Below are 12,804 nucleotides of genomic sequence, written 5' to 3'. Positions count from 1 at the left end.
CTGTTGCCCAGGCATGAGTGCATCTTGGCTCACTGCAACCTTTGTCTCCCGGGTTCAAGTGATTCTTCTGCCTCAGCCTCCCGAGTAGCTGGGACTATAGGTGCCTGCCACCATGCCTAGCTAATTTTTTTGTATTTTTAGTAGAGACAGGGTTTCACCATGTTGGCCAGGCTGGTTTCGAACTCCTGATCTTGTGATTTGCCCGCCTTGGCCTCCCAAAGTGCTAGGATTACAGGCATGAGCCACTGCACCCAGCCACGCTACTCAAATTCTAACTCATTAGGCATCCTGTTAAAGAACAGTGAGGCACAGCCTCCTTTGCAAATAAAGACCATTCCTGCCTCTGCCTGCCTTACTTTTCCCTCTGCTGAATGAACCGAGAAGGCAAGGACTTTTCTACTTGGCAAATGAGTGGAACTGTTATTTCCCATCTCCTCGACTATGGTATGTGAAATGCCTCCTAATAGAGAGTTTTTAACTCAGCTCACGGTGGAGAAAGGAAATCTGGAACCAGCACCAGTGGGATGACTCACATTGATGCAAATCTTACCCAGTGTATGATCCTAGGATGGGCGGTCTTTCATCCATGGTCTAACTGACTCACTTGAGAGATGGCAAAACAGAAGCCCAAGAGCTCATCACCTTCTCAAGGTCAGACTAGAAGGCAGCAAGGCAGGAACGTGGGCACGCATTTCCCTGGCGTTGAGTCCAGGACTCTTTCTCTAAAGCACAGTTGGGTTTGGGAGTCCCAGAAAGGAAGCATAAGGGGAAGAAAGGGTTAAGGCTGAATGCAGAAAAGGAAGAAGTTGGCAGGAGACAAGGGCAGGAAGATGGCAACGGAAAAGGGGAAGACGGAGAGGACGTGTCAGGCAGGAGAGGAAAGCAAAGCAGCCAACGTGAGCACAGACACAGGATCTCAACAGCCTTCACCCACCTGAGGTTTAGGACCACTCCACGTGGCAGGGCAATTTTACAATCCATCACCATTGAATGCAAATCTTAACTTCAATGCCAGAAAAAAAATAATGATACAATTGGGGTTTAAAAAACCCACGAAGTCCATCAAAATACAAATCCCCTTACACACACACGCTGGCCCCTGGCCTGGGTCTAGGAGCTGGGTCAGAATGATCCGCTGGGCATCTTGTCTCCATTCAGACAGCCTCTCTAGAGACAGGGAAGGGCTGCCGGGCATCGTGTCTCCGTACACAGCCTCTCTAGAGACAGGGAAGGGCTGATGGGCATTGTGTCTCTGTTCACACAGCCTCTCTAGAGACAGTGAAGGGCTGACGTCCAGGCAGGGTCTGGGTCTGGTCTAGGTCTGATCTAGAATTCCGTTTGAAAGCCACAGAACCATTTCATCCAACTGCAACAGTCTGAAACTTGCCCTTGATTGTTTGGTGGTGTGTGCCAAGGGCAGAGGGGAAGCAAGATAAGGCATTGTGTTCCTTCAGGATCCTTAAAGGTGGGAATCAGGTGTGTATATTAAGAAGTTAAATAGAAATGCAAGAGTGGATATGATTAGATGGCAAAGAATTGGAGCGGCAATGAACACCATAGGAATTCAATAATCCAAATGGTATCTGGCTGTAGGTGGCCTGGGGTGAGAAGGACAATTATTGTTATCTAAGGGGAATTTAACTAACTTCCTTTTATTCATCATTGATTCAATGATTCATTCATTGCTTATTTAGCTTGCACAATGGGGCAAAAAACTGAGGATACAGTAATGAGTAAGACATATTCCCTACCTTCAAGGAGCTTGAGTCTAGCAAGGAATATAGGCCCCCCAACCCCTCCACCCATGAGCTGGGTTGTACAGTTTTGGAAATAGCATTAAACATGGGCATAATAAGAATGGTTGACTTCTGGTGGTGTGTTTTTACAACATGAAAATTTTCATCCATAATCCACTTAGCTGCCCTTTCTAATAATGCAAGATGAGCAGATCCTCCATGAGGGTCATCTAGACCAGGGAACCCATAAGAATAACCAGACTCCTAGAGTGATCCTTTAAAGAACAACCAAAATCAATTGCCTTGGAAGGTCACGATTTCTAAAATCGCACCCCAGGTGCCTGAATATATGGCATATTTTCTTTGAGAGCTCCTCGTGGTTCTTCTGCCTATATGTAGGCTGCTTTCAGAGCACAGATTACTCATATCATATAATTAGGATGTTATTAACTATTAAATTGCTCTCAAAAGCTTTATGGCGACAATCTATAATTGCAGTACATGATCTCGCTGTGCAAATGCCATCCAGTTCACTAGCTTGATTATTTGGGAGTATGACTTCGGTCTCTGAACAGCAGGAGGTTTGCTCTGTTTCTGTTTGAGCTCCCCGCAGTGCCTAGAACAGAGCCACGCATATGAAAGGGCGCAGGTTCTCCGGACTGACTGCTCAGGTAGCAGCCAGGAGCTCCCCCTGCCCCAGAGCTGGCGGAAGGACTGGGGCTCTGAGGCTGAAGCCCATTCTTCTGAACACGGGATGCATTTTTTCATCCTATTTCGACACACATTGGTGACAACCAAGTCAAAGAGAGGACGTAGGACTTGTTTTTTTTAATGTGCATGTCCTAAGATTCTGAATAAAGAGCTTGCCAGAGCTGATAATCAATAGTCCAACATCTAAGTGAGACCAGTTCATAAGTTGAGCAGCACAGAGTATGAGCACAAATCTCACTCTTAAGGTAAAATCCCATCTGTCTGGTTTTTCAAAGATTCATAGAAGAGAAAGTCAGCTCTCTGTGATCCTAGGAAGGTAGCTTTCCTGCCCTTAGAATGATTAACTATGCAAAATGCATGGTTATCCAGTCAAGATGTGTGCTGTTCTGCCTTCCTCCTGCCAAGGAAATCAGAATCTAGCTGGACCGGAGCTATTAATTTCTGATTCTCACGGAGTGCAGTAAACTGCATTTATGCCTGATGTAAATACGGCCATTGGTAGGGCAATGCTGATGAATGTGCAGTATCTGTAACACCTGTGAGGTGCCCTCACAGGGCATCCTATTCTGCTGTGATGATATTACACAATTAACACGGGGCTAGGAAAGCTGATGGCCTGTGCTCCTTCCCATCCCAGCTCCATCCCAGCCTCCTGCTTGTCCCACGATGGCTCCGGCCTGCAGCCTGGGAGACGCCTGCAAGGATTACCAGGTGTGTCTGCTCTTTCTTCAACAGCCTTCAGTCAGCCTGCCAAATGGGGTATTAGTTGTGTCCTCCCTCTGTTGCTCAGTTTGCCATGCTGTATTGAGGGTGGTTTGGTAACAGAGGAAGCAAGATCAGCTGGGGAAAAAGTGGCTGTGAGCCTGCCCCTGTGTGCAGTTTTCCCAGATGACATGTTCAAACTGTTCAAACATCACTCCATTTGTTCATCCTGGACATCATGCCCTGTGGCCATGCTGGCCTGCTCGCTGTCCCTCCACCCTGAGACCCCTCCTCGGATCACAGGACCTTGTCCTGTATCTGTTGGGCCACTGTTTCCACGCGACTTCCTTGAAAGGCCATCCCTGCCATCCTCCCCCAGACACTCCCCTTTGCTCCCTGTCCTTTACCTTACATCACTTTCCTGTAGAGCACGTGTCCTGCCTGACACGTGATAAACACATTTATTTATGGGCGGTCTTTCCAGCAGGACGTAAGATTCACGAGTGCAGGGGCTTCCACAGTTCTGTCCACCACAGTATTCCTTGTGCCTGCGAGAGCACCTGGTGCATGTTCAGGGCTGAGTAAGTCAGCCTGGATAAACGGATGCGTGCTGGCAAGGATCAGGAGGGAATCAAAAGGCTGACATTTCATGTGTTCACAGCATTAGTTTGGCAATATGTTTTAAATGCATCTTCTTTCTTCTTCTTCTTCCATTTCCTTCTTTCCCTGAGTCAAGACAGGCAGTGTCTTAAGCTAGAATGGACATGTGGACCAGTCAAGCCTTATCTGGCCCATACCTGCTGGTTAGCTGGGGCACTGATGATGGCGCCGTTGATCCAGAGGTGGTATAACAGAAGATCCTGTCATCAGATCTCAAAGTCCATCTGTAGCTGGGACTAAGGGGCCACCGGAGCTGGGTGCCTGCAAGAGCACGGGGAGCCTGGCCCCTGCCCATCCCCACTAGATTTCCGTCTTCCTATGCAGGTGGCACCACTGCAGTAGCCACCACTGTTCTACAATCTCACCAGGCCGTTGTCTGTACCAGCAGACAGCACAGGCCCTTCAGGCAGGGCACCCATGTCCTCATCCTGCTCCCTTCAGACTGACTCTGTGACCCTGAACACAGAGGCATACTCTAGCATTCCTTGAACCTCAAATTCTATTCTCAGGCTCATGCCTTTTGGAACCTGTCCATGGCGGGACGGCCTTTTCCCCTAAAGAAACCCAGCCAGGGCCTGCAGCTGGGGATGCATTTGGCAGCTGTGGTCTCCTCTGCTGGATCAGGGCCTGAGGCTGCTTATATTTAGACAGTGGAAATGCTGCTGAAACAGCATAGCCCTTAATCTTGATAGTTTCACTCCCAGCGTGCAGCTGGGCGGGACCCTTGGATCTGAGGAGCTGCACGCCCCCTGTTCTTGTCTCCTTCCAGACTTTAATTATCTCACTCTCTTCCCAAAGAGAAGCCACTGAGAAATAATGACAGTAAGTCCTCCTCGGATCATGATCATTATGACTACCATAATTATCCCTGGCATCAGCACCATAATTAGCAGGTTTTCATCATTGTCCTTGTTATTGCTGTTTTTTTCTTCATCATCCTCATCCTCCTCATGACTGCCAGCACCGTCACAACTCTCATCCTCACCATCAGTTGCCATCATTAGGGCTAGACCCATGATTTGACTCCGTCTCCAATCTCTAGCAAGAGCTCGTTTCCGGTACCAAAAGCCTGCAATTTAAGAACTCACCATGGGCATACGTCGTGGGTGAATTAAAGAAGCAGAGGGGGAAATGTGTGGCTGTCCTTCCAGTTTCTAGCCACTGGGCTCTCCTCCCACTTCTCCGATGGCCCTTGTGGCCTCATCTTTGCACCACCGGTCTATAACCTCAATGCCAACAGCAAATGCCAAGATGCTTAAAGGAAGGCACAACTCATCGTAGGTTGATTTTGCTCCCTAGTCTAAGCTTGCTTCCCTCACGGCTGTATCCCAGAACAGTGCCATGGCCACACTTCTTGGTTCACCACACTCATCACTCTCATCCAGTGGGTGACACTGACTGTGGCCATCTCGTTCCTTGTCAAGGCCATCGTTATGGGCTGAGATACAGTAGATAGTCAATAATCACTTACTCGCAGAATGTATTTTTTGGTTTGAGTAAAAAATAGTATCGGCTGGGCACGGTGGCTCATGCCTGTAATTTCAGCACTTTGGGAGGCAGAGGTGGGCGGATCACCGGGGGTCGGGAGTTCGAGACCAGCCTGACCAACATGGAGAAACCCTGTCTCTACTAAACATACAAAATCAGCCAGGTGTGGTGGCACATGTCTGCAATCCCAGCTACTTGGGAGGCTGAGGCAGGAGAATTGCTTGAACCCGGGAGGCAGAGGTTGTGGTGAGCCGAGATCCTGCCATTGCACTCCAGCCTGGGCAACAAGAGCTAAACTCCATATCAAACAACAACAACAACAAAATAGTATCTACCTTATTAGTAAACAAAGGCATATTTTTTAAGCTTAGCTCTTCAACTTCAAATGCACACATAACACGGACCATACCCACTGCTGAGAATACATTCAATGCTACAATACTGAGAGGTTCTAAAAAGACACTAGAAATTATGTGTAAGGTTGTAGGATATGTAAAAGCATAAAAAAGTTTCAGAAGAAGACCAGGTTGTAATTTTTGAATAATAAAAAATAGGTTTCGATTTACAGGTTGGTTTCGCATCATCTCTACCTCCAGGTGCTTTCTTGGAATTGGAATGACTAGAGAGGCTCCCCTGGGCCATTCTGCCAAACAGGTGGCCATCCCTGCTATCACTGCAGGGTCGTCTGCCTTGCTTTGTACATCTTATTGTAATTAACCAGTGGTACCTGAGAGCAAAAAGGTTTGCATTTTTCCCAACTGGGAAACAGATGGGGATGTGGTTACTAAAGAAAACATGACCTTGCTTGGTCCTATCCTCTGTATACTCTCTTCCCACCCATGATCATAAAATCAAAAACCTCAGCTTATAAAGAAGACAAGAGGATTAGCCAGGATGAGGTTTATGTGAAGAATTAAAATCACATATTCATTCACTAATTTACTCAGTCGATTACTTCTATCCTTACTTCAGATATCTAACGAGGTGAATGAAGGATGACCACGCTGTTACGAAGTCTGGAGACAGGAAGGACTCTGGAGGCATGATCTGAAACACTCGGTCAGCTGGGCCAAAGAAGATTCAAGATGTGGATAGGAGAGCTGTCTGCAAATATCTGAAGGTCGTTAAGTACTCAGCATTGCTTTGGAACTGTACTGCCCAATAGAGTAGCCACTAGCTACATATGGCCTATGTACTTTTAAGTTGATTACAATCAAAGAAAACTACAAATTGAGTTCCTTTGTTAGACCAGCCACATTCTCCATGCTCAAGAGCCACATGTGGGTAGTGCCAGCGCAGCTGCAGACCATTTCCATCATTGCAGAAAGTGCAGTGGACACTGCTGCATAAAAGGTGGAATGAGATGGAGGGGAATTTTTAAGAAGTAGACTTAAATTAGCTGATGAGGAACTTTGCAAAAGCCAGAACTGCCCAGCCTGGGAAGAAAGTGGTCTACAAGGATGAATTCAGTGTCACCAGGACAAAGTTATGAGAGGAAGGAACACTTGCTCCTCAGATGGAGCGATAGATGGTGACGAGGTACTTGTCAATATCCCTTCAATCCCTGCGTTTTTTCAAACAAAATTCTCTGTTACTGTGAACCAAAGATTACGTTAAAATCAGCACATGAAAAAGCGAACATTCACGCTGAGCAAGGTTGAGGAGGGCAGCGTTCGGAGGCACCTGCTCAAATGGTATTCAATCAGTATGCCTCACAAGCATACTTGTGCAGGGTGTGATCAGGTTTCTAAATGATATTTCAGACAAGAACAGAAGCTGTAAGTATACCCACTCAACTACACCTCTTAATGAAATCACAAGATAAAAATTAAGCAAATGCAGCCAACAAACCTAGGAACAAACACTCAGGGGACAGCTCAAGGAAAGACAGGGGTAAATTCATTCACATGGGCACAGTTTTTAGCATCCAGATTCTGTTTTTCCACTGATCAATGATCTTGAAAGAATAGTCTAATCTATCACAGTTTAATAAGCCTCCTGCTCCTTAGTAGAGAAAATGTTTATCCACCAAGCTAGCAGGTCACTGCAACATCAGAATTCACAGGACAATAAGGGTGATTACTGGCTTCAGACACATGGAGAAAGACCACAAGATTATTTTAAAATTACAATGAAATTTTGATTTAATTAATAAAACTTCATTTTTAAAAATACATAAATTATTAATTCAGTGAGGCTGATGGGTATTTAGTTTCCAGGGAAAATCAACCTCTTTTATTTAGCTGAACATTTTTAAAACTTCCTGAGGCGGAGGTAGACAGTTAAGTGTAATCTGTTGGAGGAAGTCCTAGAAGAAATCATAAGCTAACAAAACAGGCAAGAAAAGTCTCAGTAATGAGGAACCCAGGATAAGGTTTACTTGTCACTGTAAGAGCCAGAAAAATAATGCAATTGGAGGCTCCTGGAGACCTCAAGTGTATATGATATTGTGAAGAAGACACAGTTGACTGACATCACATTGTCACTCAGAGGAATCTGGAGGGAATCCAGGAGAAACAGTCTCCTTCCCATGATTCTCAGGTAAGTATTCACAAGGGTCCATTGCTGCATGTCTGAGAACAGGCCATTTGAACCAGGGTCCCTCCCTCCCTCCTCTGGGACACTCTGCGGGCACCCAGTGACCAGGGACAGGATGGGGAGGGCAGTATTTCTTGGGCCTGATGACAGTGTGTCTCTCCCCACCAGTGTTGAAGGAACAAGCCCGTGCTGCCAGCAGAGGTTGCAAGGCTCACTCAGTGGCTCTCTGGCCCGAGATCTGCCTATAGCTGCTGTGCATTATCACCGGGGTGAACAAATGCGATGCCTGACACCTGCACACTCGTATGACAATGGACAGTGCTGCCTGAGGGCTGCAGGTGCATGGCTACGAAGCCCAGTGCCGTTGGCAGTCCTGCCTCCTGGGGCTCTGCAGCAATCCTCCAGCCAGTGTCTCCATGGAATATCTGAAACAGATCCTCCTTGTACACGGCAAGCTGGCAATGTTGTGCTGTATCCATCGACTGCCAAGACACAGTCATGCAGGCAGTGAAGAGGAAGAGACACGGTGATGTAATGAAGAAAACAGCCCTGGTGACAAGCTGGGCTACAGGCTTGACTTACTGCTAATGAGTCACATGATTTTTTTTTCATCTTTTTTAAAAATTATTATTATACTTCAAGTTCTAGGGTACATGTGCATAATGTGCAGGTTTGTTACATATGTATACTTGTGCCATGTTGGTGTGCTGCACCCATCAACTTGTCAGCACCCATCAACTCGTCATTTACATCAGGTATAACTCCCAATGCAATCCCTCCCCCCTCCCCCCTCCCCATGATAGGCCCCAGTGTGTGATGTTCCCCTTATGATGAGCATTTTTTCATGTGTCTGTTGGCTGTATGAATGTCTTCTTTTGAGAAATGTCTGTTCATATCCTTTGCCCACTTTTTGATGGGGTTGTTTTTTTCTTGTAAATTTGTTTGAGTTCTTTGTAGGTTCTGGATATTAGCCCTTTGTCAGATGAGTAGATTGCAAAAATTTTCTCCCATTCTGTAGGTTGCCTGTTCACTCTGTTGGTAGTTTCTTTTGCTGTGCAGAAGCTCTTTAGTTTAATTAGATCCCATTTGTCAATTTTGGCTTTTGTTGCCGTTGCTTTTGGTGTTTTAGACATGAAGTCCTTGCCCATGCCTATGTCCTGAATGGTATTACCTAGGTTTTCTTCTAAGGTTTTTATGGTATTAGGTCTAACATTTAAGTCTCTAATCCATTTTGAATTAATTTTCGTATAAGGAGTAAGGAAAGGATTTTGAATGAGGCGACATCAACTTCCTGGATTTCACTTTCCTCCTCTATAAAGTGGGAAATGGGCAGAATCATCTTAGAAAGGTCAATTCCATTTCTATTGTCCTAGGATACTATTTTGGGGCATAGGAAGTTGGAGATCGAGAAACAAAAATCAATGGGCAAAGTTCACACTGGGTCTTTAAGCAGAGGTACAATATTTTGCATGAAGCAGTGTCTTGCTCAGAACCATTCTTAGCTGCAGGCTGTGTGGGATGCACAGGAGGGAAGGATAGGCAGGAAGCGGCAGCACTGGTCCTCGCAAGAGGAAAGAAGAGTCGGGGTCAAGGCAAAGACAGTGGGAATGGCGGGGGGAGGAATAACGTTCTAAGTCTCCAGGCAGATCATCCAATTTAGCTCAAGTTGGGATTAAAGCAGCCACCCAAGGTATTGGTCAGACAAAAGGAGTGAGCTGATAGCCTTTGACCTCTGGTCAGAGTCCACCTAAGTGCAGCAGGACTAACTGCAGAGCTGCCGTGTGCTCAGTGACCCTGCAGGGATTAATGGCGAAGCTTTGATAATAAATACAACAAGAAGCACCTCTCTGCTTGTCAGACTCAAGATCCTCAACTCTCCTGCATGTCCTTTTGTGAAGGAAGAAAGCCTGTGACTTGGCAAGAATTGATGGAATCATATCCCATTTTTCCCTTGCTTGTTTCTACGGAATTCATTTGTTCTTTCATTTATTCAACAAGTATTCGCTGATTATTTATGACCTTCCAGGTGCAAAGAGAAGTAAGGAGCAGTTCCTGCTCGTGAGGGACTCACAGCTCCGTGACAAGGCACACAGCCCTGTAAGCAATGATTGCGTTTGATACCTGGGGTATCTGGGGAAGCGCTCACTCAGACTGAAGTTAAATTTCTGGATGGAAGAGATCACCAGCTGGATCTACAGTGAAATGCTGGACAAGGTAGAGAAGGAGATCCAGGTGGAGGAAACAGCACGAGCAAAGCCACTCAGGACTCATTTAGTGGCAAGTAAGGGAAAACATGATGGGCAGCTGCTTAGACAAATTGAGCTAATTTTTCTGATTTCGCAAATCTAGAGAACAGGGATCGAGAGCAGCACATGGATGGTGCCCTCAGGGGCTGGGCTCCGTGTCCTGCCCTGACAGCCTGGGCAGCACAGCTTCATGAAGGCAAGGGCAGTGGGGAAGAGAAGGGCCAACTCTGTGTCCCTCTTGCAAGACAGCCAAAGACTCCCACAGGTCCTCCAGCAAATTTCTCCCTCTATCTATGGGGCCAAAACCATAACCCGCAGCTCCTGTTAACTGTGAGACTGGACAAGCGTGTTTACGGGCATAAGGACAGGCGATGGGAGCTGAGGCCAGCAGGTAGGAAACGGCTATCCTGGAAAAGCTCCTCTGTCTGAAGGCAATAAGTTCAACAGAACAATTTTTCTTTTTAAGGTCAAATGATCCTCCTGCCTCAGCGTTCCAAAGCACTGGGATTACGGGCATGAGCCACTGTGCCTGGTCTCAACAAGGCACCTCGCCTGGTCACCTGGCATCGGCCTCTACCCTGGAACCATTCAGCTCCCTCCAAGATGGTGGCACCAAGGGTCAACCCGAAACACTTCAGCCCCACCTTGGCCTGCCTGCTTGCCCTCCACTGCACATACTGTCTGCTACAGGTGGACCATCTATCCTCCCTCTCCTGCCCTCACTGTGCCATCCCACCTCCGGCCTGCACTTAGGGGTTCTTTCATCTGGAGTGCCTTCCCCTGCCTTCCTCTCTTTTCTCCCATGCTCAGACTGACATTTTCACTTTTGAGTCCCCAGTGCCCTGCCTCCAGCTTCCTGTAGGCTCCCGCCCCAAAGACCCCTCCTTCCGAATTACGGTCGGCCTTCAGTATTGTGGGATCCACATTCATGAGTTCAACCAATCGAGGATCAAAAAGATTTGGAAAGAAAAGGATGGGTGCATCTGTACTGAACATGTACAGATTTTTTTCTTGTCATTATTTCCTAAGCAATGCAGTAGAACAAATTTTTACATAGCATTTGCATTGTATTTGATACTACAAGTAACCTAGATATGATTTCAAGTACACGGAAGGATGTGTGTAGGTTATAGGGAAATACTACACTATTTTACCCAAGGCGCTTGAGCATCTGTGGAGTTTGGTACCCATGGGGGGGGGGGGGTCTGGTAACCAGTCCCCAGGGGTGCCGAGGACAACTGCAGTGCTCACAGGCTTCAGGCCAGGACACCGCTCACTCAGCCTGTCTTTCTTGATCCTCGCGAGTCATTCTTCTGTCTCATCAGACTTTCTGAGGGTGGACACTTTGATCCTGTACAGAAGGGATGCAGTCATGAAAGTCTGTTGGGTTTTTGACATTGAGGGTAAGAATTCAGTAAGCACATCTTCCAAAGTCTATCCTATTGTTACACATTTCACCAAAACAGCAAAACATTCTTAGAGCAAAATTACCCTAAAGACTAAGACTGCGGGCATTAAAATGCCGTAGAGGCCTAAAGTTTTCTCCACTTTGAAGCTAGTCTTTATATACTGCTTGATGGCATTTATATGACCTTCTAGAAAAGGCCAAACTACAGTGACTGAAGACAGGTCTGTGGCTGGCAGGAGGTAGGGGTGGAGGGAAGGTTTGCCCTGAAGGAAGCAGAGCCGGAGGAATTTTTTGGGGTGATGGGGCTGTTCCGTATCCCAGTTTGTGATGATGGTTACATAAGTCTATCCAGGTCTTAAAGCTCATAAAACTGCACAACAAAAAGTAGCTATACATATTTTTAAAAAGAAAAAGTTAAATTTTATATGTTCTATAAAGATACGCTTTTAAATTGAAATCAGGAAGACATTTAAGAGAGACTGATGAATAGCACAGGATCGTCCACTAGAGGCAGGCTTTGTTCGTGCTTTCTGAGCTGAGTAATTGTAGCGATCGGCTGCAAAGCATGTTTAAATATTTATAACATTAAAGGCCTCCTTAGTATGAAAGGCTATGGAAAATATTTCAACAGAACAGACCTCTTACATGCACAGCTTAACAGAAGTGCATTTAAGAAGGTAAAATCCTGGAAGCTGCAGCTGCTCATTGCCAGGATGGGCATCCTGAGTGATGTGGCAAACACTGCTTTCACAGAAACACTCACAGCCTGGGAGTGGCCCTGAAACCACATGCGGATGAGGGACGGTCCATCTTGCAATGGATTGGATATTTCCCGAGGTTCTATTGTGGATCAGCTGTGTCCCAGGCCACCTTCAAGCATCTCAAAGTCCCTTGGAGTGGGGGCACTCACAAGCAGGAAACTGGAAAACTGTCGAAAATGTTGTGGGACCCGTGGGTGTGCACAGGGATGGGAGCCCACTCCTGTGGAGTCCAAGGCCTGCTGCTGAAGAGGCTGGAAGGGCATGGGAGAACTGTGAGGTCAGTGGAGGAGGCAGGTGCTCCCAGCAGAGGGAACAGCACCTGCAAAGGGCCAGAGGTGAGAGGGAAGGAGGAGGTGGGATGGCAAGGGGGAAGGGAAGAGGTGCAGATTGGGAATGAGTTACCTGATTGGCACTGAGAAAGGTCACCCTGAAGGCAGTGTGGCCAGAGCAGATTGAAGACATGGGGGGCAGGGAGGCTGAGGCAAAGAGGCCCTGGAGGCAGATGTGGTTTTTTAGGCAACAGACAAGGTGGGTTGAACTGGGCAGTGGCGATG

General features: G+C 46.8%; 1 protein-coding gene across 11 annotated transcripts in view; it reads right to left on the bottom strand.

Moving 5' to 3' along the window:
• Positions 1–12,804, bottom strand: part of DPP6 (dipeptidyl peptidase like 6) — a 1,166,688-nt gene that overhangs the window by 302,322 nt on the left and 851,562 nt on the right. The window contains exons 6-7 of one of the 11 annotated variants that reach the window (XM_030933149.1): positions 9,106–9,146; positions 7,515–8,439 (exon numbers count right to left, since the gene is read on the bottom strand). The exons of 9 other annotated variants lie outside the window; for them this stretch is intronic. In XM_030933149.1, coding sequence (XP_030789009.1) covers positions 8,097–8,439; positions 9,106–9,146 — 384 coding nt within the window. In that variant the 3' untranslated portion in view covers positions 7,515–8,096. Of the gene's footprint in view, positions 1–7,514; positions 8,440–9,105; positions 9,147–9,394; positions 9,630–12,804 lie in introns of those variants that run through there. One more of the 11 variants, XM_030933150.1, reaches the window with a different exon arrangement.

The sequence above is a fragment of the Rhinopithecus roxellana genome, chromosome 6 (genome assembly GCF_007565055.1).
Source record: "Rhinopithecus roxellana isolate Shanxi Qingling chromosome 6, ASM756505v1, whole genome shotgun sequence".
Classification (NCBI taxonomy): Eukaryota; Metazoa; Chordata; class Mammalia; order Primates; family Cercopithecidae; genus Rhinopithecus; species Rhinopithecus roxellana.
This window is presented reverse-complemented; position numbering and strand designations above follow the sequence as displayed.